At 42.5% G+C, this 26,499-nt stretch overlaps 1 protein-coding gene across 11 annotated transcripts in view; it reads left to right on the top strand.

The window, feature by feature from the left end:
• The window catches only part of SFMBT2 (Scm like with four mbt domains 2), a 218,625-nt gene that overhangs the window by 108,434 nt on the left and 83,692 nt on the right, over positions 1-26,499 (top strand). For all 11 annotated transcript variants that reach the window (XM_053665741.1, XM_053665739.1, XM_053665744.1 and 8 more), the window contains 2 exons: positions 3,456-3,553; positions 25,355-25,456. In XM_053665741.1, coding sequence (XP_053521716.1) covers positions 3,456-3,553; positions 25,355-25,456 — 200 coding nt within the window. The remainder of the gene's footprint in view (positions 1-3,455; positions 3,554-25,354; positions 25,457-26,499) is intronic.

The following is a 26,499-nucleotide window of genomic DNA, read 5'->3' as shown; positions in this document are numbered from 1 at the left end:
AGCTACCATAACAAAATGCCATAGACTGGTGGCTGCACCAGCACAAGTGGCTGAAACAACACCAATTATTTTCTCCCAGTTTTGGAGGATGGAAGTCAAAGGTTAGGGTGTCAGCATGGTTGGGTCTGGTGAGGGTTCTTTTCCAGGCTTGTAGGCGGCCTCCTTCTTGGTCTGTCCTCACATGGCTTCTTCTTTGTGTGTGTGTGTGGGGGGGGAGCAGTGCGGAAGAGAGAAGACTACTGGTCTTTTCTTTTAAAAGGCCCTAATCCCATTGTGGGACTCCACACGCATAACCTCATCTATCCCAATCACCTCCCAAAGGCCCATCTCCAAACACCGTCACATTGGGAGTTATGGTTTTGGGGAAGACACAAACATTCAGTCCATAACATTTTCCAATGTCTGTTAACAACCCTAGCTTAGTCTTCCCTCACTGGTCAGAACCTGGTGGAAAAGGAAGGAGTGGAGGTTTCGGGGTGTGTGAAAGGAAGGAACCGCCCCTGGAGGCCTTCCTTACTCTGAGGCCGAGACGTGATGATTCTGTGTGCTGCTCCATCCTGCAGCTCTCAGTGCAGTCAGCCTGCCACACACTTGACAGAGGGAGATCGCCTCCTTTTCACTTAGGCTTCTAGTTAAAGATGAATCAGTAGGGATTTTAATTGCGTATGGCTTCCCCGCAAACAGAAATTGTCACGATACACTCTGTTAAATTACCTGCAACACGATCATTTTAAGAAAATGTTTTATGTTCTTTTAATGGTGCTATTTATTGTCCATAAACTTGCCAATGTAACCACGTGCCTCCTGTCTAATGAAACGCACACATGGAATACTGTTCTTTGCCTATTGAAACCACGAGGTGTTTAGCTTTTGCAGATGGTTGAGCATACTGACAAAATGAAGTTGATTTTCACCTTTTAAGAGAAGAAGTGTGCCTTACCATGGGGTTAAATTCCATGTTAGGAATTAATACCCACCAAAAGAAGACAAAGTGTAAGTCTGTAGGACAGAGACAGAAATCATGTCAAACCTGGGCGTCTTGGTCCGTTCTGTGTGCTGTAACAGAATACCACAGGTTAGGTGGCCTATAAACATTCATTTCTCCCAGTCCTGGGGGCTGGAAGTCCCAGGTCAAGGCATGGGAAGATTTAGTGTCTGGTCTGCTTTTCTTTCTAGTTCGTAGATGGCTGTCCCCTCCCTGTGTCCTTACCTGGTGGAAGGGGTTAGGGCTCTCTGTTTGTTTTTGTGCTTATTGTAGGGCACTGATCTGATCATGAGGGCTCCAGCTGCACAAGCTGATAACCTCCCAAAGGCTCCGTCTTTGAATACCATCACATGGGGGGTATGACATTCAACACAGGGATTTGGTGGGGGGGGTGGCAGACATTCTGTGCATTGCGCTGGGCTTCTTTTTACGTTTGTCTCTGGTTTGGTGGGAGAGAGGTGGCATCTGGTGACCAAGGGCTCCGCTTTCTGGATGACTTGGTGAGCATCTGGGATGACCTGGAGCCTGCACATCACTTCCTTCTGTTTTCGTAGTTTGATCTAACCCTGGACATTTGGGGTTTTCATTGTTCCGACACTGAGAAATGTTTTTAACCACTCCTCTTTTACTCTCCTCTCCGTCTCTTCCCCCTGCCTTAGAGACTTCAGTGGTAGACTGCAGGAGCTCAGGGCAACTCCGCAGTGGACCTTTTCTTCCCCTTTTCTCAGCCTTTATGTCTGCACGCCCTTCCTTGGGTCTTGTCTTTGGAAATTGCCATCCTTTCTTGTGACTCAGGTCTCCTTTTCTTACCACGCTGTGGTGGAACCCCCTGGTGCCTGCTTCCAGATCCCAGGAAAAGGGCATCTGTTCTCATCTCCTCAGGACCAGGCTCTTGCTTGTTTGCTGACCTATCGAATGGCTGCAGTTGGTGTCCTCCTGGCTTTGTCCTCTGCAGACCTCACCCTCTTCACTAAAATTTTGATGTCACGCCCTTGAGCGGAACCACTGGGTACTGCAATGGATCCTTCCACTTCTCATGGGACTATTGATGGGTCTCTGTGACCTTGTCCCTCTTTCTCCTTTGTGGAACCCCGTGATAAGGGATTTCTCACATAGCACCACCCCCTTCTCACTTAGGAGGCTAGAGGAACACGTTATTCATTCTCTGTAGAGATGTTATGGGAGCCCCACTGTTTCCCCCCAAATATGTTAGATACTCCTCAGAAGAATCACATTTTATTTTTTTCTGACATAGAAATGTCAGATTGGGGGGAAAAGTCTCAGAGGTAGAAGAGTATAAATGAAATGCTAAAAAGGATTCTAGACAAGACACACAGTGGAACCTATTTCGTCATCAGTACCCCTTTCTGCGCCTTTGTGTAACTGACAATGAATGAAGTGGGCAGAGCCTTGATAACTCGGCTGGTTTGGGCAGCGTCTTTCGCCTCCCCAAATTATGGTAGTCTGGAAAGACTACATAAAAGGCTAAAACACAGGGGCTTCTGGCTCAAGGTGAGTTCAGAAAGGGTGAGAATCAAAATATATGGCTTCATGCTAAAAAGCAGACATGCAGGAAATTAAAAATACAGCCCCAGAGGTTTAATGTTGCCTTTTCACTGTGCTCAGATTCATATTCATACCCTAACTGTCTGTCTGAGGTAGCCAAGGTTGATATAGGGAAGGTATAAACATATCTACTTCAAGTGAGTGCTTCTGCAAATCCAGTTTTGATAAGGTCTTAAATCTGTTGAGATCAGGTCATAAAATTTCCCTGCAGTTTCAGCAATCGGTGAACAACAAACAGTGCTCAACCATTTTTTTCTTTTAATTTTGCATTCAGACAGTGAAACGTCCATTTGTAAATCCCTCTCTCGCCACCGCCTGGGGAAAATGGTGGGTAACATGTGGCGTGTTAGCAACATTTCAAGTGTAAATATTAAACTTGGTTGGTAAATTTTAATTTACCTTTTAATAATGTTCTGACTTACATGGACTATTTTTAGCATGTGAGAGCTTAGAGATTTAGTGAAAAATATGCTGTAATAACTGCAAATGCCAGGCAAGAGTCGTTTCTACTTTAGCCATTTATCGGATAATAAGTTCTTCATCACTGGATATTGCTTCCCAGGTAATATACGAAATTTGGGGCAGTGGATGACTGAAGATGTTGCTAATGTGATTTACACCATTAAATTACTTACAGAATGCCAACAGAATGCATGCAAATGTTCCCTGAAGAAGAGCCCTATTAAGTTTATTCTTCATTTCTGAAAGCAGAATCCCAAGTTGCTATTTAACTTCAGAAAATCCCTTTAGCAGGTGGCCTTTTATGGCGGGCAGGGTGTGAATTCTTATGGTTGCTGAGCATACCGGCTTATTATGAAATCCTGGGAAGATTAAATTCAAGAAAAAAACCTCTCATTTGAACATTTTAGTCCTGTAACTCTTGTGTGGTTTGCTGTTGATACAGAAATTTATCCTTTGAAGATGACCTCTGAATGGAAATATGCTCTGGAAAAATCCCTTATTGATGCCGCAAAGTTTCCTCTTCCAATGGAAGTTTTTAAGGTAAGATGTGGATTCACAGCAATTTGTCCACTCTTGTCAAGAATAAACTGTGTAAAAAAGCTTGCTATATCAAATTACTTCTCATTATTTAAAAAGCTACCATCTTGGCCAGTTTCCATTTTAAATGTTTAAAATGTTACCTGGTCTATTTTGCCATGTTTTGGAATCTTCACAAAGATTCATATTACAAGATATGAATTAAAAATTTTCAGGTTTACTGTTTTTCTCTATAACGTATTATTGTAGAATCTCATTTTTACTTCCATACTCCTTATCAAGAAAAGAAAATAGAGCAAGTCTATTTTAGACATTTGTTTGGTGAAAATAATAGAAAACGGGGCTTGTCTTGGTGGCTCAGTTTCCTTGATGCCTCAGGAAACTCGCACGTCCTCTGTGGGATGGCAGCGCTTTCCGAGGCACTGGCAGGGTGTGAAGGGAAGATATGGTGGCTGAAATGGGTCGTCATGTTCTCAGCACTTTTAAACTCATGCTTAAAGCTTATATGAAGTAGAATATTAAGTTCTGGGCAGGGATGATCTGTTCAGCTCAGAGGAAATTCTAAGAGGAGCTCTTCTTATTTGGAACTTCCATGTGTGGGAAAGCTGCACCGCAGCGCTCTCTGATGGAACACCAAGTGCGGTTGTGGAAGGCTGGCGTGGGCTGGTTTTCCGTTCCAAAAGGCACATCTCTGCAGTGCTGTGGAGTTCCTTGCCAAAAACAAAATTGAAATGGTGTTCAGGTACCACGTGCAGCAAGAGTGAAGGACCCGGCTGCGGCAGTGGCGCCCTGAACTTTATTTATACTGAGGTCCTCCCTCCGAATTTTAACCCGTCACAGCAAATCACGGGCCTTCCCGGTAGTACTTGTGTTTTCAGTACCACTGGACTTCTGAGGCCTCTTTTGAAACTAGTTTCATAATTTTTTCCTGAAATTTAATTGAATGATGACCTTTACAGTATTTTGAGCCTACTGTACTGGAGGAACAGTATAAATATGACATGTCATTAGCAATAGTGATCGCTGACCATGAACATTATTTTGGGCTTTTTTTCTTTTTGGCTAACTGACCAAATACTTCTTGTTTCTCCTTCTCACTTTCTTTTCTCTCTCTCTCTCTGTCTTTTCTCCCCCTTCAAATAATAATAATAATAATAATAATAATGAAGAAGAAGAAGAACAGCATTCTCTCTTCTGTAACCTGTCTGCCTCCACCGCCTCTTCTCAGTCCAGCCCGTCCTCCTCACCCCTCGGCCCACTCTCTTTACAGTGGCCTTAGTAACACTTCAAATGTACAAAGCTGATCCTGTCCCTCATCATTGAAGAAATGCCTTTTATTTTGTAGTATGTCATTCACACATGAGGAGTTTAAGGAGTACTGTCATGACAGTACGAACCCCCGCCCTGCCGTGTGGCGTGGGAGGCCGCCGGGTCACTGGCAGCCTTCTGCCGCCCCTGCCCCCATCCTCTCTCCTGGCCCTGCCAGGGTCACCGTTTCCTTGCTTCCCTTGGTGGTGTTACAGCTGTGTGTGTTTCCTGAACGTGGTAGTATTTACCTTTGACAATCCTAATTGTTTCAGAGAGGCTGCTTTCAGCTGCCTTCGCTTTTCCTTACAATGTACAAGAAAACTGAGTGGGCAAAGTCATGAGATAATCTTAAGAAAATTACATGCCGTAGTTGGGTCATCTGCCAAAGTTGTAGCATGAGCTCCAGTTACTAGACAAGAGTATGGGCAGGAATCGCTGGTTCATATTTTCTGCTTCTGTGGATCACTGCAGCTCAGGAATAGACCCAAGCCCAGCATTTCTGTGCAGTGGATTGAGTGTTCTCCTCTGCTCCGGGAAGCTGGGCCCAGAGCAGGGGCAGGGAGCTTGTTTCGTTTGTGGTCAGAAAGGTCCAGATGTTAATAGTCTTGGTCTGGCATTTGATCCTCAGGTTACAAAGTTGATAAAATGTGACAAGACACCTTAGTGATGTTGGCCCACACATCTTTTCTCACTTCCACTGAAAGAAAGTGGCTTTTTCTGTCCTTTTGCTTCACTGATGGTTTGCTTGGATACAAAATTCTAGGTTTGAATTTGGAGGCAATGCCCCCATTTTTTCCTTCCCTCCTTTGGAATCTTATATTCTCTTTTTCTCATCATTCCGTGATTTCACAATGGCATGCTTTGGTGGGCGTCCAGTGTCCTCTTGTGATGCTAGTTTACTTCTGGTATCTACAATGCATGCCTTTCATTTAGGGATATATTTTTTAGAATGCTATCTTACAGAGAATAAGTAGCATAGACAGTAGGTAGAAAATAGATGGGGGGGAAGGGCAAAAATAGTATGGGAAATGTAGAAGCTAAAGAACTTGTGACACATGGTCATAAACTGGGGGGGATGGTGGGGGAGGGGAATGAAGGGGAGAAGCGGGACAACTGTAATGGCATAATCAATAAAATATATTTTAAAAAATGCTATCTTCTACCCCTCTTTCTTTTACTTTTTTGATCTGTGCCTATATGGGTATGGTACTCCTATACTGGATTTAGAATTTTTTCCCTCAGTTCTTCTTTTTAAGAACATCCTTTTCTGTTCACACCTCTGTCAGAAGTTCTCCCAACTTCTTTGTGCTGGCATGTTTTATGAATGCTTGTTTGGCATTTTGTCTCTGAATGAACTGCTTATGTAGCCTCCTGTTCTCCTGACATGGAAACATGAGTTTATGTTGTTGGAATTAATGATTTAAGTTTTTCTCTCCCTGAGTGATTTGTTTGCTCCACCTTGCTTTGGGTTTCTGTTATTTTTGTTAGAGGCTTTCCTCAGATACCTGAAAACCCTTGACCATCTGTTCTTGGGTCAGAGCTGGTCACTGAAGGTCGCCTTGGAGGGCTCCGTCTTTGTGTGGTGGTGTTTAGCTTTAGCTGATTTTCCAGCGGGTGGAGGGTGGTCAGCTTCTTGCCTAGGGCTCAGGTCCAGTTGCTGGTGTTCTGAGTAGTGAGAAGAGGGCTCTGGGGTTGGGCACTGAGTGCTTATGTGCCAAACGCATGGCCAAGGACCGTCTGTTTCATCCTCTTTAGAGGAGGCTGGGGGAGGTCGTGGCCTTGCAGACTTGGGGGTGGGAGGATACTTCCCAAAGAGCTGCTTCCCAAAGAGTTCCCCAGACTTCTTCTTTTATGCACTTCCATTCACTACTGGCTATAGACATGTTTGGAATTACCAGTTTCTGAGCATTCTATAGTCTTTGCTAGGTGGGTTCTTAGCTTTTCTCCTCAAGGCCTGGGTTTTGACCATATTGCAAATATAAAGTTAGTTACTTCTTGTTCATTTGAACTTTAGCTTCTGTACCTTTGTTGCTGTTGAATGGGTTTGTGTTTTTTGTTTTTAAATCTCTTTACTGTAATTTTGGTTAGAGTTTAGGAAAAGTTAAACAAGTGTGGAGTTTTAGTCAGCCACCTTAATCTGGCACTCACATTTTAAAAATCTTGTAGTTTGGACGAGAGGGTACGGCTGCCACATCCGCCCAAGGCCGTTGAGACCGAGACTGGTGTGACTGTGCATGCTGCCCTCTGCAGTCTGCTGCTGTTAGATCCTTCTGCATCCTCCTGGTGGGCCGGGCTGCACACGCACTGGCCTTCTCTCTGTTCTTCAGATGCCCTTTGTACTTGTTTTGTACTTCCTAGTGGAAGTACAAATTGCTACTCATCTAGCAACTTCAAATATAAATACTCTGAAAGGGCTCCTCGCCGGCACTCTGGCTTCAGTCCCTATCCAAGATGAGACTGGGCCGCACTGAGTGCCTTCAGCTCTTCCTTGTCACCAGGCCGCAGCTGTGTAACATCCATCTCCTTTTGCCCATCTTTGAAGCTCCGAGAAGGCAAGGATCGTGTCTTTTTATTGTTCGTTGTTGAATCATTCAACCAAACATAACTCCTTGGCTGTAGTAGTACTCAACAGATATTTGCCAAATAAATGTACTAAGTCTTGAATGGACATATGTACTTAACTCCTTCAAATAAAAATTTTGAGTTAGCCCTGGCTGGTGTGGCTTGGTGGATTGGGTGCCAGCCTGCGAACCAACAGGTCACAGGTTGGATTCCCAGTCAGGGCACAGACCTGGGTTGCAGGCCAGATTCCCAGTAGGGATGCATGAGAGGCAACCGCACATTAATGTTTCTCTCTCTCCCTTCCCCTCTCTCTAAAACAAATTTTTTGAGCTAATGTAGATTACTTGACTATGAAGATTTATTTAGAACTATAAATACAAAGACTTAAAAGGCATAAACATCAATAATCCTAATATATTATTAATTAACAATGTATTTATTCATTAAACATTGAGCAACTACTCTGCACAAAAGACTGCGGACTGGATTCCATGGTTTAATAATTTGTCTACATATTCCAAAATACAGTTACTTTCCTTATTTTAATGTTTTTCTGTTAGAGCTGAGACCATTATTTTGATGGAGTGTCTGCCCACTAGCATCACAACCAGTATTTTGTTCATAACTGACAGTTGCTGTAAGAGTAGCTGCTCAGTGCTGTGTTTATTTTTCACAGAACCCACCACCAGAAGGACGGATGGAATAGGCACATTGCAAAAAATTGGTTGAGTTGAAAATTGTTTTCTTAAAGCTTTTTAGGTACTTCTATAAATGTTTTCTCTTATCTTCATTAGATGGAACAGAATGGGCAGTTTTACTTTCTTAAAACCTTGCTTCATATGAACAGAATATGCACACATTTAATTTTGAAATTATGAGAATAACCATTGTATTAGTTTCTTAAGGCTGATGTCATAATTCGCCACAAACTGGGTTGCTTAAAACGATGGAAATTTCTTCTGTCATGGCTTTGGAGGTGAGAAGTTGAAATGGAGGTGTTGGGCAGGCCCTGCTCCCTCCGAGGCTGAGGGGGAGGCCCTTGCCTGCGTCTGTCCTCGCTTCCGGCGTGTCTGGCAGGCCTTGGCTTCTCTGGGGGTGCGGCGCATGCTCTGATGCCTGCCTCTGTGTTCACATGGCCTCTGTGTGTCTGTCCAAGTTTCCCTCCACTTTGTCAACACCGACCATTGGATTTGGGGCCGTGGCATTGCAGTAGGACCTCACTTCAACCTGACGGCATCCGCGAAGACCCATTACCAAGTCAGGCCACACTGGTTCTGGGTGGATGTGAGTTTTCAGGGGACACTTTTTATAACCCAGGGCCACCACGTCTTGTACATGTACAGTAATTTAAGGAATCACATAATATTCTCTACTGAGTATTGTACTTAGAGCTAATAAAGTCCAAAGAAATTGCACGAGAAGGTCATGGGAGGAGGTTCAAAGTACCTTAGCAGTTGCATCACTTTATAAAAGCTAGAGAAATTTTATCGTTTTTATTTTTTTTAAATGTTTATCGATTCTAGAGAGAGAAACATTGATTGGTTGCCTCCTGTATTCACCCCAACTGGGGATTGAACCTGCAACCTAGGGGTACATGCCCTGACCGGGAATCGAGCCCCGGCCTTTTGGTGTAGGGGATAACGGTCCAACCAACTGAGCCACACTGGCAAGGGCTCTCTCGAGTTTTTGGAAGTTTCTGTGAGCAATATTATCCAGGATGCAGACACAGAACTTAAAATATATGTATATTTCCCTTTACCGCTGTTTGATTATGACTGTATCTCAGCAAGCCAACTTATTTTTATTGCTTTCATTATGGTAAAAGGTATGTATGTTTGAATTCATCCGAGAATCATCCTAGATGCATGTTGTTACAGAAAATTGCCAGAGTGTGCAGCTGTTTTGAGACATAAGTCAAAGCTAATAAGCACATTTAATGGACAGAGATGAGCAGTATTTCAGAGCAGTTCTTTTTAATTGTTTTTACACTTTAGTTGGAATGGCGTTTAGGTGGAATGAATCTCATCGTGCTGCAGTGTTCGTCATTTTGCGCGGTGTGTGCAGCTGCCTGCATTGGGACCTGTGTGTCTGTGTCTGTAAACGCAACCTGACGGAGCTAGTGTCCCGAGTATCCCTTCTGCCTGAGCACAGGCAGTAGCGGTGCAAAAGCAAGCTCACGGTTATCACTATTTCTACTGTTTTTACCCGTGGCTTGAGAGAACAGTTGGAATAGCTCTTGGAAAATGTATTTTATCGGGAATTCTGACTTCTCTTATTAAGAAAATGCAGATAATCTCTGAAATGTGCGTTACATTGAAAGATAAAATATGAATTTTATTGACAAATAATGAAATAAAATTTTCTTACCTGAAAGCCAGCTTCATTATTAAGAGATATAAAAGATTGCTAAAACAATTCATATGTTAATACTAATTTACCCTTAAAAATAACAAGTATGTAGAGGTCACTGCACTGTGGGTCAGCATGGTCTTTCGCTGGCTATCTTTTTTACTTATTATGTCCGCTTTGCAAGACATCGTTTCATTGACTTATGACACACCATTGTCAAAATAAAAGGCCCTAGTTTCAACAAAAGCTTTTTTACTTTTGTCGTTATAAAGAACTACTAGGATGGTTTTCTCTCTGAGTTTGTTTCTATCATCAAAAAATGAAGTGATTACAGGGATAATTCAGTTTTTTAGCCAGCAATTTCTGTACTGGCTCAGGTTGCTAATTCACTAAGTATTCACTAAGATACAAAGCATGGGCTTTTGAGAATTTACTGAGGTTTTTAAAATAGGGCCAAGGGAGACTCAAAATTAAGAGTCTAACTAATTATAATTAATCTAATATTTCATGTTTCACACATTCATAAGCCTTCTGTAATTACTGTTACTTTTCATTCTCTGCTGTTCTTGCAAATTGTAATCTACATTCGTGACTCCACTTGTTTGCAAATGTTAAATTATAGACGTCTCACTGACAATTCATATATACATTTAAAAGATCTTCAAATATGAAACAGCAGTTCCAATTTACCAGAGACTCAGAACAAAGTATTTTCCCTTTAGGGGAGTATGTGGCATGGGAAAACTTGTTCTCCAGCTCACTTTATTCCAGACCCCACCTTGAATTTCAAGGCAAGAACGTTGTTTGAAAGGTCACTAAAATCCTTTATCCATTTTTTATTTATCGAAGAAGTGAAATTGTTTGAACTATATAAAGCACAGGCTTTATTTTTTAGAGCAATTTTAGGTTCACAGAAAATTTGAAGGAAAGGAGCAGGGACCCCCCCCCCAGAACCCTGGTGCTACAACCCTGGCGTAGCCTCCCTCACTCCCCTGCCGAGGCTGAACCTTGGCGAGAACGGATGGCGCTGCACTGGCACCGTTTCCCCCCCGAGTCCATAGTCACATCTGGGTCCAGTCCTGGTGTTGTCTGTTCTATGGTTTTGGACACCTGTGCAAGGGTGGTGTCCACCATTCGCATCATATGGAGCAGTTTCACCCCCTTGAAGTCCTCTGAGCTCCACCCGTTCATCCTCTGTCCCACCTATTGTTTGCACTTTTATTTGTCATTTTAAAAAGGTTAAAAATCTCAGTGTGTTTGAAGTTACAAATAAGCTATTTAGAGATGTGCAGTAAAGTGAAAGGACGGAGACTAGTGGGCCGAAACCGTGGCCTTCTCCTTGAAGCCCCTCTCACACCTCTGTCCGCACCAGTGTCCCCAGATTTATTTACCCCAGGCTGGGGAGCTCAGCAGGACCCACAGAGGTCAGGTGTTGTTACACTCACAGTTGTGGTTCGGTTGTTACAGGACGAGGATACAAAGCAAAATCAGCAAAGGGGAAAGCCCCAGGGTTGAGAGCCCTCCCCTGGAATGCCCCACAGGAGACTCTGCATTCCTTTCTTAATTTCCCCGAGGCAACACTTGCTCACTGTCGTCTGCCAGGGAAGCTCATCAGGGGACTCAGGGCCCAGGGTGTTTACTGGGGTCTGGCCATGTAGGCACCCTCCGCCTGACATGGACCCACATTCCGTACTCCCAGAAGGAAACTTCGGGGTTTAGTATAAACCATATTGTTTGTGCAAACACTCTCCTTACAGTGAGCCACTCTTAGATGTAGGGTACTGTTTATCAACCTAATTCTCAGATGTCGGGGCGGGGGGGAGGTCTGCTGGGTTAGTTAATACAGCGAGTGGGCTTTTTCTATGGGTTGCAGTCTCAAACTTGCTTTCGTAACCCTTTGTGCACACCTGTGTTTGATCCATTGACAAAGCCTGTTGGCTCCACCTTCAAAATCTGTCCCAAATTCATTACTCCTCCCTTTGACCATCTTGATGACCCTAGTCCAAGCTGCCCTCTCTCTCCTGTGCTGTTGCATTTATTTTATAACTTTCCCCCCGGCTTCTAATTATTGCCTGCCTACAGCGCGTTCTTCAGAGAGCAGCCACGGTGAACCTTTGGAGACAGAATTCACATCGTGTCATTCTTTGATATGTAACTCTCCAGTGGCATCTCGTCCAAGCAGGGGTCCTGCCAGCTCACTGCCTGCCCCCTGAGCTCATCCGCTGCTCCAGGCCCTCGTGTGCGTTGCTTTCCCGGCTCCCTGGTATCCCTCCGACACTAAGGTGTCTTCCTCAGGCCTGCGCAGTGGTGCCGTCATCCTGAGAAGTGCCTCTCCCTGACTCCTCCAGGTCTCCACTTAACAGAACATGGTGCTCTCCACCACCCTCCTGTCATCTCCTGCTCCATTTTCCACCAGACATGCATAGTTTATATTAATTTGCTTTTTTCCCCACTGAATCTGTTTCCCCTAGCTGGAATGTAAGCTAAGTCCAGATTGTTTATTTTATGACTGACTCATCCCAGGGTCTTGGACACTGCCTGGCACACAGTAAACACTCAATAAATAAAAATTACTGACTGGATTAGTGAAGAGATAAGTAAAAAGATCACCTTAGAGAGTAAAAACTCTAGAGAAGTCACCAGTGTAACCTCAGTGAAGTAAATCTGTGCATAGTTGGATAACTGTGAGAGAGCAAAGAGATTGTTACAGCGCCATGAATTCGAAACTAAGCTGGTATTTTCGTGATCAGCTAAAATGCCCCAGATCAGCTTGTGGCTAAGAAGGGGCAGTAGTTGAGAGCACCGAGAAGAATATTAGGGTGAACCGAAATGAAGAAAATATCTCAGCATTAAAAACACCCAAGTTCTCTGAAATCCCATTGCTCGCAAACTTGCCATGTCAATGTTTGCTTCTTGCTGAAAATGATCACAGAGTAGACTGAATATTGTCTCACCCATACTGTGTGTGGGACTGTTTTCAGCATGTCTGGCCCCTGTGTGTGATCTCTCTGGGTCTTCACAGTAATGTATTCTAAGATGCTGTGGTGTTATGTGTTATTTCCTCATATTTCGTGGAGATACAGTGAGCTTGAGGAATGAGAACACTTCAGTTCAGCGATCGAGCTGCCACTCAGTGACCGTTTCTCCTTTAGTTGGTCTGGTTTTCCTCTCCACTGCACTGCTTTCCCTGATATCACACCCATGTTCCTCGGATACGTGTAACTGTGAGTAGATGTGGTTGGGTGGTGACAACCAGTGCACCTGGGTTAGTTCTGTTTTATTGGAAGCAAAGGAGGGAGGCGTTTTTCAGTGGGATGTGTCCATCCAGGTTGCTTTAATCCATTCTGTTACTGCCTCCCTGACCAGTTTACAGTCAACATTGGTGGCTATTATGGATGTTAAAGGGAGCTGGTCATGTCAGCTGAGAGCTAGCTTTCTTTCTTTCTTTTCTTTCCTTTCCTTCTTTCTTTCTTTCTTTCTTTCTTTCTTTCTTTCTTTCTTTCTTTCTTTCTTTCTTTCTTTCTTTCTTTCTTTCTTTCTTTCTTTCTTTCTTTCTTTCTTTCTTTTCTTTCTCTCTCTCTTTCTCTCTCTCTCTCTCTCTCTCCCTTCCTTCCTTCCTTCCTTCCTTCCTTCCTTCCTTCCTTCCTTCCTTCCTTCCTTCCTTCCTTCCTTCCTTCCTTCCTTCCTTCCTTCCTTCCTTCCTTCCTTTCTTTTCTTAACTTCATCAGGTCTCAGGGTTACAAATGTTCTCAGTCTAGAACTTGGATTAAACACCCAGCTCTCTGCCCCTCCCATAGCTCAGTTTCTGTTGTCTGTGACATAGGTAACTACTAAATGATCCAGAATTACATATGCATACCTGATACCAGTTAAAAGCCGTGCTTGAAGTCTGTAAATAAAGGGCTTTCAGTGATGTCAAAACAGTAAGTGAAGCAGTAAGTTTGGTTTGGTCCCAAGCCATGCCTGTCATACTTTGTTCACTACATGTCCCTTCTCCCACAACTTAGTGCTTCAGTAAACAAAGGGGCAGGCAGCTGAGGAAAGGCTAGCTGGTAACTCAGAGGAGCTGCACATGGCCATAATTGTCTTCTTAAATTATTTATTTAAGTAAACTTAAATAAAGAAAGCTATTCCTTGCACGTATTTCTTCTCTGTTAAGTGTTCAGTCAGTGCTAGTAATATGCTGCAGATTCTGCCTCTTATTATTTCCTTAGTTCTTTTCAGCTTTGAATTGTATACCTGTCAGTACATTTAACCCTTAGAAGGGAATCTTTTCTGTAATGTAGCATCTGAGACCTCAGTGAAAGGCCAGAGAGAGACTATGAAGTGTGGCAAAGAGAGAAAAGCTTTCTTTTCTTTTCCCATCTGGTACAGCCAAAGGGGTAAGAAAGGATGCTAGCTGTTCTGTTAGGATAGATTGTGATGTTGCGGTTTCCATGGTGACCGATTTCCTTTTCTCTTGTTCAATGGCTAAATACAGCAACAATAAAAAACTCACAGCTAAGTTTGGCCTTCAGGTGGGATACTCAAATTCTCTCAGATTTGTAGAAATAGCGCTTGGTTTTTTTTTTTGAGCTGACATTCCCTGTCCCACCTGGCAGAGTGTCTGATACCACATAATTTAGCAAAAGAAATGTTTGTGAGCTACATGGTTGCTATTTCCTTCTCATCCAGTTAGACCCAAATGATCTTTCAGAGAAAGCCTGTCTTAGGCAGTGGGTCATGTTGTTCTCAGACCGATGGCTCGCCCCTGGAAACCTGCCAGTGTTGTTGACCTGACTTCTGTGGCTGGTACCAGGCTTGCTCACTCAGGGTGCCTCTCCACACCTGGGCCTGAAAGCACAGGCTCAGCTGGGCTAGTGCCACATCCTCTCCTTCACCACCCTCATTTCTTTAAAGACTTGGAGAGGTTTGTTCAGCAGTCTCTCTGGGATGGTAAATCACAGAGAAGTTGAGTTTATGTAATGTCTGTCCTTCATGATTTAGAGAAAGCCAGGGGAGAGCTTGTGTATGGCTATTTTCCTGTATCCTGGGCTCTTGAATTGAAACCCATGAATTACATCACTCAAAAAGCACCGTGGGGGCCATCTCGTTTTTATAAGTATTGAAGGAAATCTTATAAGAGACATATAAAGAGGGCACCTTTGGTCAAACAATAAATGTAACTATAAAAATCGCAACCCCCAGGTATGTAGAGTTCGCCCTAACAGTCACTGGATCACAGGGCCCTGAGCACTGCTGCCTGCAGTCTGCTAGATAGCGACTTGCTTTTAATGCTGAACATTAAGAATGTAAGAATATAGTCAACTTTTGCTTATCTACTCTGTGAGTTATCATTCCCCGGTGGCTTCTGTTTGCCTCTGATTATTCTGGCTCTCGCCAGTTCCTGCAGTTTCAGGGAAGGCAAGATAATATTAGCATGAACTTAAAGTAATTGGTGTTAGGATATGGGGAAGGGCTATAAATCTCTGGTTTATAAAACAGAATCATTTCAAAGTGGTTTTCATGTCCTATTTTAATGTTTTTTTTCAGATTTTCCATGCTACTCTCCATTAATGAGAATAATTAAAATGGATTATAGTTCTTTCTGCTGTGGAGCACGTGGCAGTAAATATAAATTGCACGGAGGCAGTTTTTCCTTCAGGAACAGGCACAGATCCTCTGTGGCCTCAGTCATACTCTAATCTCCATGGTCCCTGTCACAAACTGGCAGCTGCAAATCACAGTATCTCATGTAGGGAAACCAATATAAGGAGAACTTTAAGTCTTTTAGGTCTTCAGAGGTTTAAGGTTAGTGGAAAATGAGGACCACGTGTGAGGGGCCCAGCACGCCAGCGCCTCTCTTCCTGAACCCCGACCTTCAGTGCACTCCTTCTTCCCTTGAGAAAGGAGCCTGAGGTGTGTGCATGGCGGGTGGACGCGGAAGTGTGGGAATGCTTCAGTCCTGTGTCCTCTCTCTCCACGTCCCCAGACAGCCTCTCTACTCTGAGTTTCCTCGTTCCAATAGCATTAAAGTTAAGGATAAGAATAAGATCAGCCTCCGGCTTCATCTCCAGCCCCATTGATAACCATAAAGACGGATGTAAACAAATCATACAAGCTTTTATGTGGCTAGATAATGTTCTGAGTTTCACATTGTAAGAAGGAATGAATACATTTAGAATAGTAGAAACCTGACCTAAAACTAATTAATGTTTAAAAAGATGTCACTCTCGTAGTTGCTGGCAGATACTAGATGCCAAAGGATTAATTTTTCCCCTGGCATTTTGATTTCTCTTACAGTGAATGCATGTACACCCAGCACACGTGCCACCAGTTGGCAAAACAATTGGGCAAATTTAGTCACTTCACTTGTGATTTTGTACAAATTAGGCCACTCACTAGACATCCATGGTTTCTGAGCTTCCAATGATTCTGAGACACTGGAGGTTCATCAGTGAGGGGACAAGGAGCAAGGCATGGCCGATGTGTTGTAAGTCCTTATTCTCCTGCAATAACTTAACATCTATGGAATGTTTTTTGGAACATATATTTACCCTTTCAGACCCTTCAGGATAGTGTACAGGGGCACAGAGTTAAACAACTCAAAAAAGCCATGGACACTTCATGTGAACTCCAATGTCATTCTCCAGTGGACTGTGTTTTAGTAGTGCCGGTGGTAGATTCTGATTCTGGAACACCAGTGGGATGAGAAGTTGTAGCAGGCCCTCTCCTTGTGTAGTCTCATTATCCTCACAAGAACCTGCACAGTAGGTATTACTAGTCATACCATACGCTTGAAGAACTCAAGGCTTCGAGGAGTTATCTGCTGCCCCACTTCAAAGAGAGCCTGTGGTGGAACCAGGGGCCAAATGCAAGTCTGTCTGAATCCCAAGATTGAGGGTTTTTTTTTTCCTGCTGTCTTTGTACAGTTTTTAGAAGTAAACTTGAATATTTAAACCAAGTATTATGTAACAGAACCAGAATATGAATCCTGAGAGCCTTTGTTGCCCACCAAGTGTCATGTGTGAATTGGAAGATGTTCGGTGACTCACTCATTGTTCACTTGACTCTGGTAGAGGCTCCGGTGGCGTTTTGAGCATGTGGTTCTCAATGGCGTTGACGTGGCCCGTTAGGGCACACTGGGCAATGTCTGGAGGCATTTTGGTGGTCAGAGCTGGAGGTGTCACTGACATCTAGTGGGTAGAGGTCAGAGATGTGTCTAAACCTCCCACAGTGCACAGGTGGTATCCCAGTATTCCAACAGTGCCGAGATGGAGAAGCCCTGGCCTAGAGGACAGTACTTCTCTCACCTGGAAACAGACCAGCTGAAGTGAGGGCAGCCATGATTTGAGGGAGATGCTTGAGCCCTTACCTTAGATTTGGGCACTTTCCAGTTTGGAATCCCGGGGGTGTCAGCTCCCTGTGTTCCAGTAGCTGCTGTCTGTGTCTAACAGGTGAAGACAGTCAGTCTGCTTTGTGGGGATGTTTGCTCATCCCTGGCTCTGCCTTCTCTCCCCGAAGGGTGGTATCTACCTGAGTGGAGACAGTGCAGGGCCATTGGTTGGTCATATTCCCATGACAACAGTTTAGTTGCATTTAGGGCTCTCAGTGGGAGGGATGCCTAGTCATAATTTTGCCAGCCACAGTCTGTCAGTGGGGTGTGAGGCTGGGAGGGAGGCTGACCCTCAGTGTCCACCATGTTCCTCTTCAGCCAGCAGCTCTCAGACTACCTAAAGCGTTGCTGTGGAAACATAACAAGATGCCCTCACTTATTGGGAGAGAGTTAACTAAGCGTGAGAAAAGACAGAGTAATCACCGTGTGACCTACACATACAAAATCAGCCTTGTTTTTTTTTTTCATAGTGGTGCAATTTCTTGCCACTTACAAATGCTTTTATGGTGGTAAATGTTAATCAATGAAAAGCATTCTCATTGTCTCTATTTTTTTAAAACAACCTAGTGTACCAGTTTTTTGTACTTCCTGTGAAATAGACCTACTATAATCACCTGTTATAAATCTTGTGGTTCAGGTTGAAGTATATAATACTACATTTCCTCATTACTATTTTTTAACTTGATTTAACGCATGACTAGTAGATCAAACTGCTATTTACAGCTGTAAGTAAAAAATGGAAATGCTTATGAGTGTTCAGCTTACAGAGCTTTTATTACATTTGTTATAAATATTTCATTGGCTAAATTTAATTCAGTACAGTGGAATTGAAATGTAATAATGCTATTGACTTAATAAATGCTGGCATCCTCATGTCCAGCTTTAGATGAAACGAACATGAGAGTAATTTTCTAATGAACATGAGCACTAAATCATTGTTAAAACAAAAAGGAACAGTGTGATGAATTGCACTGGGTCTATTTTTAGCATGACATGTTGATATAAGTAAATGAATTAAAGCGTAGTTCATTATATATCAATTTGAATGTAATACTAATTAAAACCTTCCTTTAACTTCACTGAAGCCTATTCTAGAAATTATGCAAATTAATCGAGGCCTAAAAGATGCATAGGCAGTGTTGGAATTCCTTGTGGACCAAAAGCTGGTGTGCTGGAATAGATAAAATTATATACTATGCAGTATCTTTGTGTAAGTGTGACATTGTGAATGAGCTGGCACTTAAAAGATGTGGAGGGAGGCTGAGCTGCCTATCTCTGTTCATCTTACTCTGTAACAACATAAGCAGAAAGGAAGAACCAGAGAATTAAAGTCGACACTCAGACTGCCACCCCTGAAGGAAATTTCCTGTAGCCGTTGATTGTGGGACTCAGGTTAAGCCTTTGGTTTCTGAACAGAGAATGATTCACTGCTCTCAACATGAAAATCCTCAGCAAGTGCATTTGGATTGTGCGGTGGTAATTAGTTTGAACTCATTCTCCCCTGTGCCACATTCTTCATATTTTTACATCACGAGAGTTGTATTTATCTAATGAAGCAGGGATGACAGGAAGCTTTGGCTGTTTGAGGAGTCCATGATAGCCACATACTCGATTATAACAGCATAGCCTCCGGTTCTTCAAGCCCCGAAAGTGCTTGTAGAGAGGGATTGCGTTCAAGGCCTGTGGGACAGTATGCAACCTAAATAAAACGATCAAACGTTCTTCTTTCTTCCTTTCTTCTGTCTCTCCATTACCAGTCCTCTTCACCTCCTTCCTTAGATGAATGTTCCTAGGTGAATGTTCATAGTCCTAGCCTCTTCCACAAAGTGTTCACCCTGAACATTTGTCTCTCTGCCGGAGAAGTTTGGGTTGGTGCGTACTCACGGATGACTAGTACTAAGGCAGCTCTGTGCAGCAGTGTCTCTTTAACGGCCGTGTCTGATTTTTCCGGAGTCAGCTAGCGCCTTTGTCCAGGCGTGGTAATCCCTTCAAAGGCTTCATCAGGGGCTCACGTTCAGAACGGTAGGTCACCGGTGTGAACCCAGGGAATGCTCTAAGGGGGTCTCCTGTACTTGACTCCTCTGTTTAGTAGGTGAAGTAAAGTGAGATGTGGGCCAAAACAACCAAATATATTTCAGTTTGTCCAAATTTCTTTTCCAATATTGTACTTCGTATTTATTATTCCTTAGTCATTTTCTAAATTTCAAGCTTCTCATGTCAGGAACCACATGATTTACTTTTCTCTTCAATCACACACGTTAGTGCTTAACCCATAGTATTTACAAAATCATGGGCAGATTGAGATATGTGTGGACTTTGCAGCCAGGAATGTTTACTAGATTAACTGCATTTATCCAATTAACCTGTCTGGGTTAACACTGATAATGTTATGAGAAAGGGCAACTTAAAAATGCACCATAGGCATAACGCTGCATGAATTTCTCCACCTTCGTTGCTTCAAGGGCATACAAAAGCAGCTCGTAAAACGTGCTCATCCATTGTTGATGAAGACTGTGATCGTGAACATTTTGGGGGCAGTTTTTAGCATCAAAATAAATGATCTTTGACACATTATTTCATCAGCCATTGAAAAGTGTTATGAATGAACAGCAACAATTGGAGGTTTGGGTAAAGGATCAATATTAATAGTCATCACTTTTAACTTGTTGATATCTGTCTTTGAAATAAAATTTTGGAGTCTGTAGGTTCTAAGGGTTTTATTTGTTTGTTTACTAATTAGCAAGAAAAAAATAAAAGCTCCTTTTTGATCTTTGCTTTCCAGTGTGTTCTGTAACCTGCTCAGCTAATCATGGACCAAGATTGCTGGGATTTGAGTCCTGGCTCCTCATGTTAGCTCAGTGTCCTTGCATAGGTAACTCTTCCTCTCTGTGTCTTGACTTCTTTCCTGCAAGATGTTCAATCAGTTGTGAGAAGAAAATGATGGTACAAGGACAGAGCTTACAAGTATTTACAAGGTGCCCATGGTTACTGTTCCTGTGCACCCACCCGAGTTATTCTTGGTGCAGTCACTGGGTCTTAGGAGAGCAGGAGGGCTGCTTGGGTTCAGGAGAGAATAAAGCTGATTAAACCTGAGTGGAAAACAGAACTTGATGTACCCATCAACTCCTTTACATTGTCATTCGGCTAAAAATAAGGTTCCCTGAAGAGCGATTTTTAGGGGAGGCTGCTAAGGCCTTCCTCCAATAAAATAAGTGGTATTTTACTTCTGATCAGTATAAAATCACTTTAGGGGAAAAATAAAATGTGTAGTGATAAATGTAGATGGGAACGACATTGCGAGCATTTCTTAAATGAAAGGAGTTTTTTTCTATAAGCAGTTTAATTGGACTCCAGAATATTTAAATAAGCAGTATTTCCTGAATGTGACAGGCATATTTGTAAATGTACAGAGGATTTAGTGATCCCTCCTGATTTCAAGAATAGCATCATTCTTGATCCAGTCATTGTGAGGTGTGAATGATTCTCTAGAGCTTTTGCAAAGGCCAGAATGTATCTTTCAAACCACAGTGAATTTTCCATTATCTCTGAGTAGATAATTGGTTTTGTGAATCATCTTCAGGGGCCAGGAACTCTCTGTGCTTAACATAGAGAATGATGAGCTGGTGTTTGTGTAAATGAATGCATAGTCTCTGACTGCATTCACAGCCCCATAGTAAATGGTTTGGAGGTGGTTAAATTTGTTTTTCACTGAGAATATCTGTACCTTTTCTCATGTACTAATTTGGATATACACGCGCACACACAGTTCAGAAGGTCTGGGTACTGGCCTATTTGGAAATTCACTGGTATGGAATTCTTTACTTATCATCAAAAACTGTGTTTTTTTAGAAGTGTCTAAATGCCTTTGTTTGCCTTTTAGACCAGATGCAAATTCTTCAATCAATATTTAAAACCCAGCCTCCCTAATAAAATGTACTCTCCCACCTTCCCAGAATCCTCATCATTCTAAATCACACGCCTTTTCATAGTTCAGTTTAAGACTTACCCCTGTAAATGCTCGGACTGCTGTCATCAGAGTGATAATTTGTTTATGTGACAAGGAGAAATAGTTGTTCTGAAATTTCTTCTAAGCTTGGCTCTTCCATAGCTGTTTTTTGTCCTTTCTTTCTTTCTTTGATAAATGCAGTATTGTGTGTGTGTGTGTGCCCTGTGCTTACAGCCTACTGTGTGGTACCTCAGTGGTTTTCAAATGAGTGCCTGTATGAGTTGATAGAATGTAGGTCGGAATGGATGTCAGTCACCCAGTTCTTAAGTTCCTTCAACTTAACCCCATAAATATTTATTGGGATCTTTCTTGGATAGACTGCATAATATCAATGACAGAGTGGAGCATTGACCAGAAAGTTTTGCACGTACTACATGACTGACTCCTTGTAATGCTTTTTAAAGATCTCCAAAGGCCAGAGGATTCAGTGGCAAGCCCTTTTAGAAAATACTATGTTGTCTCTGTAGTAAAAAGTTTCTGACATCATTGTTTATGAATAACATAAGCATTAAAATAGGATAGTCACCATTATTATGTGTCTTTGCTCCTAAATTTTTAAAAATTCCATTATCTTGACTTACCTTTGAAACTGGTATTAGTTCTAAATAGTAGGATTTTTCTTTCTTTGTTTTTGTAAAAATACATATTAAAAAGTTCCCTTAAGGAAGTGGATGTTAGTGCTGAGGATAAGGATACAGGAATGTATTTTATAGTTTCCAAGATTATTTCTGTCTTTTGAAATTCAAATTTAATAAGAAATTGTAGCTAGATGTAGCTATTCGAGGCTAGAATATAAGTACCTATGTTTGGATGCAGCTGCCTCTCAAAATGCCTGACTTCTTTTTCCAGTATATTAAACAAGTGGGGTTAAGAGTTTTCACACGGTTTGGAACTAAAACAGATGGATTTCCACAAGTCAGAAGTTTCTGTGCTGCCCTGGCTGGTGTAGCTCAGTGGATTGAGTACAGGCCTGAGAATCAAAGGATCGTGGTTCAATTCCCAGTCAGGGCACATGCTTGGTTTGCAGGCCAGTTCCCAGCAGGGGATGCACAGAGACGCAACCATACGTCGACATTCCTCTCCCTCTCTCCTTCCCTTCCCCTCTAAAGATAAATAAATAAAATCTTAAAAAAAAGAAGAAGAAGAAGTTTTCCGTGCTTGCAATGGAAACCTAGTAGAAATAATTTAAGATCTTGAGAATCTGAGCCATGATGGACAGAGGGAAGAAGGTTCTTCCTAATCTTTGCTCACTTGGCACTATTTTTAAATTGTTTTAAAATATTTTAATATCATCAGGACAAAATATTGTCAACAATATCTATACTGTTTATTTATTTTTTAAAGATTTTATTTATTTTTAGAGAGGAAAAGGGAGGGAGAAAGAGAAACATCAATGCGTGGTTGCTTCTTGTGCACCCCCTACTGGGGACCTGGCCTGCACCCCAGGCATGTGCCCTGACTGGGAATCGAACTGGCCACCCTTTGGTTTGCAGGCCAGCACTCAATCCACTGAGCCATGCCAGCTATGGCTATCTTTACTGTTTAAAACTTTTAATGTCATTTATATTTTATTTTCATCCCACCTATGGCCATGTATTACTTTGACGTGAAAGGTATTTTTTATGGATGAGCAGAGAGGGAGAGACATTCAGAGGCTGACTAAGTGAGTGCACAGACGCTCTAGGAAAGAAGGAAGAGAGCATGTGATATCTGCACAGAGTGATACCCTCCCAACCCGGAGGTACTGTTTGACGCAGAATATACTGACATCATTAATAAAAGAGTTTATAATATAGTCTGCAGCCCTGAAAGGAGATTACCTAAGAAGCAAATTGCTATCCCAAGCCTTTATGCTTTGTTTCGAAGGAAGGCAGCTATTACCTGGTCCCACTAGACAACTTAGAATAAAATAACACGGCAGTTAAAGGACAGCTATTAGTGCAAAATTCCTGGGGGCCTCAGAGTTTTCAGCACAGCATTGGGACCTGTGATTGAGAGACCTTTCTCTGGGGTTTAGAGCACAGATCTAACATAGTTGTAGATTTGGCTGAAGGTTTCATGTCAGTGGTCAAGGTCAAACTGAAAACCTGAGATATAGAGAGTGTCCGGGGGTCATGGGGTCAACCCCACTACAGTCCGGACACACAAAACACAGGAGAAGCCAACAGGAGAACAGGCAGGAGACGGAAATTGCAAGGACAGCTCTGGTGATGGAGGCACTTGCAAGTTTTCTTTTATTGGTGAACCACATCTCAAGAATGTGTAGCCTTGTAGCTGTGAGTGGTGAGAGGGAACTTCCACTGCTGCAGAGAAGGGACCAGAAGAACGTCTGTGAAAATACGACACTCATCTGGGCAGTTTATTAGAGTTAGAAATGTATCATTAGTACATGAGGACATTTCTGGATTGTGAAAAAGTATAGTAACTGCTTAAGCATGTTGAGTATATTTAAACAAAGTTTTATTACATTGTAATTGTATAATAATTTGTCTTTTCAGGTAGTTAAAGGGGTTTTGTGCTTAAAAGAGAAAAATATCTGCAAAATCCACTAATGTGCCTCAGTTTCCACTGATAGTGAGATACTGGGAGGCACTGATGTCCGATTGGAACGTTAACTTTCAACTTTTTAATTCAGAAGCTAGTGGGTCATTTTCAATCTACTGCTTTGGTCTCCAACACTGGTGATCTCTGGCTTTACCTTGGCATTGAAGTTGATGTGTATTAATATGCATTAAACTCTTCATACTGTTTCTTTTTTAATTTGTTTTCTGGACCCAGCTTCCCCTTTAAAAATAAATGCTCCATTTTTCAATTAAAATCATCTCCTGCAGCTAAGAACAATATTTCCCTGTGTTTTCCCTTATGTGTAACATTTTTATAGTGGTGACTGGAAATTCTTAAGGAATTGACAAAGGTTTTAGCGTGGGCCAGTTCTTCCAGTGAGTTTTTGTCGTATGAGTTTTTGTCGTATTGTACTTCGACCACATCCCTTCTCATTCTGGATGTGGTGCTATTTGCTTCAGCCACGCCCAACACTTTGGTTACCAGACCTTCGCAGACTGCTGTGGTGACAGGAGAAAGGAGAGGTCCTTGTGGTTCTGTAGGTGGTCACATTCTGTACCTTCTTTGGTAAAGCAGCAGAGTGGTGGAGAATTGTGTAAGCAATTCCTTTTCTCCAGTCTTCTTGTGCACTCACTGCGTTGGCCAGCTTTTCCCAGGGGAGCAGGCACAGCCTGGCGGGCTCTTAACAATCATCAGATGTAGAATGCATCATTGAATTAATTAAAGAGCCACTTTAGATTTGCAGATAAAAGGAAGTGGGAGATCCCCAGGTATTTTGGTACTTCTCACCCAATTGATGTACTTGGAAATAGAGGGATTTGTTTGCAGCTATTATTTCCTCAGGGGCAGTCTTCAATACATTCATTTATTTGGCCACCACTGTTTATACAGACTGTGAGTTATGAGGTGACCTCCATCTCACCAAGATAAATTCTGGTATCAGAGTCCAACCAGCTTCATCTAATGCTGTATAGCTGAAGTGGGTATTGAGATTTTTTTTCTTGAAAAAGCAGGAAAGCCACATAAGGTGGCTGTGAGTGGGTTATAAAACTGCCAGACACCTATTCAGCTGGGGGCGTCACTCATCTTTATTGAGCAAGCGTCAGGGTCTGATTGTCTGCAGGGCTGTTTTGGACCCTCGTGTGCACACATCTCCAAGATCATCAGCTCACCACCAGTGACTGGTATGCTGTGTGCTCTTACACAGGGGACACAGAGACAAGCGGTGTCACCCACGAGGTACTCACTGAAACGCTGTGAAGTAAGCCCAGTGGCCAGAGGCCACGTCTTCTGAAGACGCTCCTGCTGTGTTTCAGATGACTGATTGCCTCCATTACTCGGCTGTGCTCCGTTTACAGTGCCGAACAAGATCAAAGCAGGGCAACGTGAATGTTTTTGCTTCGTGTAAATTTAAGCATGACCACAAAGGCTTGTTTCCTCTCTCTTGGAAAAGCAATTTAGCTTGCAGAAAAATAATTAAATCCGCAGTATCTTGTAATGATTAGAAATTTGAAACGGGGAGGGTTAATTATTTCAATCTGATTTTGGTTGCCCAATTAAATGTTCAAGGGTAGCATTCAGACAGTCACTGAGTTAATTTGCAATACCAGCACATTGAATATTTGTACCCTTTCCCCTGCAGGATCATGCAGATTTACGCAGCCATTTCTTCACAGTTGGGATGAAGCTAGAAACAGTGAATATGAGTGAGCCCTTTCATATCTGTCCTGCATCAGTGACCAAGGTGAGTTTCCTTCTCTTGCTCCTCACCTCAGCCTCCAGAGTGCATCGCGTAAGTCTTTCTTCTCAAAGCCAACCAGATGAAATATGCCTGCACAAGGATATATCGCTCCGCCAAGTAACCCAAAGGTGGATGGCCTTCTCCCCTGTCCAGCACTATTTGAAGCTCTCTCTGTCACTAGTAGCATAGAGTGAGTCTAATCAGATGTTCCCTCTTGTGATGGATGGGTAAGTTTCACTCGTCTTCCAGCAGCACACTATGCGGACACTTGTGTGTGTGAGGGACTGCGTGGCTGTGAATTTGCAGTGCGCTTGTTCCTCCTGCCTGATAGTAGTTAATATGATCTATTTATATTTCAAAAATACCTGAAAATAGTGAAAAGCAAATTCCCAGTGCCTGTGTGTCAGCCTGTCTACTTCCTTGTAAACATCTGCTTTTATTGACTACAGGCAAAGTTGTGCTTCTGAGATTTGTAGATTTAAAATGAAAGCACTTTTTCATATAAAGTGATTTTTATTATGGTCTGATAGGCTTTTACGATTATAATTTCCCTTCTCCGTCAAAGAAATCTCAATGAAGCCAGCTATGGTAGTATCTGGAGTATGCGTTTTTATCTTAAGTATGTCTTATAAATGGTGGAAGAAACCAGCAGACTTAGCACTCTTAAACTAATGTCTGTTTTAGTTAATGGCCTTTGATGAATTTCATGGGAAATGTAATTAACGGTTCAAAAGTCAATTCCATGGATTCAAACCCAAGTCTCATGATTTCCAGCAAAGTAATGTTTAATGCTTTAATTCCTTGGGGGCATAATGTTTTAGTCTAAACAAATGACTTTGCAGATAAATCCCAGCCAGTTTTGCTAGTTACTAGCTTAGTAAATTACTTATATTTTAAGAACCTTAGTTTTCATACCTATACAGTAGCTGCTGTCTTGTCTAGTTCGTGTCATTGAAAGAAGTGAGGGATCGTGTATGAAGTGGGCGGCACACTTCCTGGTACTGCGGATGCTCCGTAAAATGTTAACTACATTCACCCAAACCTGT

The sequence above is a fragment of the Artibeus jamaicensis genome, unplaced genomic scaffold (assembly GCF_021234435.1).
Source record: "Artibeus jamaicensis isolate MK-2021 breed Jamaican fruit bat unplaced genomic scaffold, CSHL_Jam_final contig_426, whole genome shotgun sequence".
NCBI lineage: Eukaryota > Metazoa > Chordata > Mammalia > Chiroptera > Phyllostomidae > Artibeus > Artibeus jamaicensis.
This window is presented reverse-complemented; position numbering and strand designations above follow the sequence as displayed.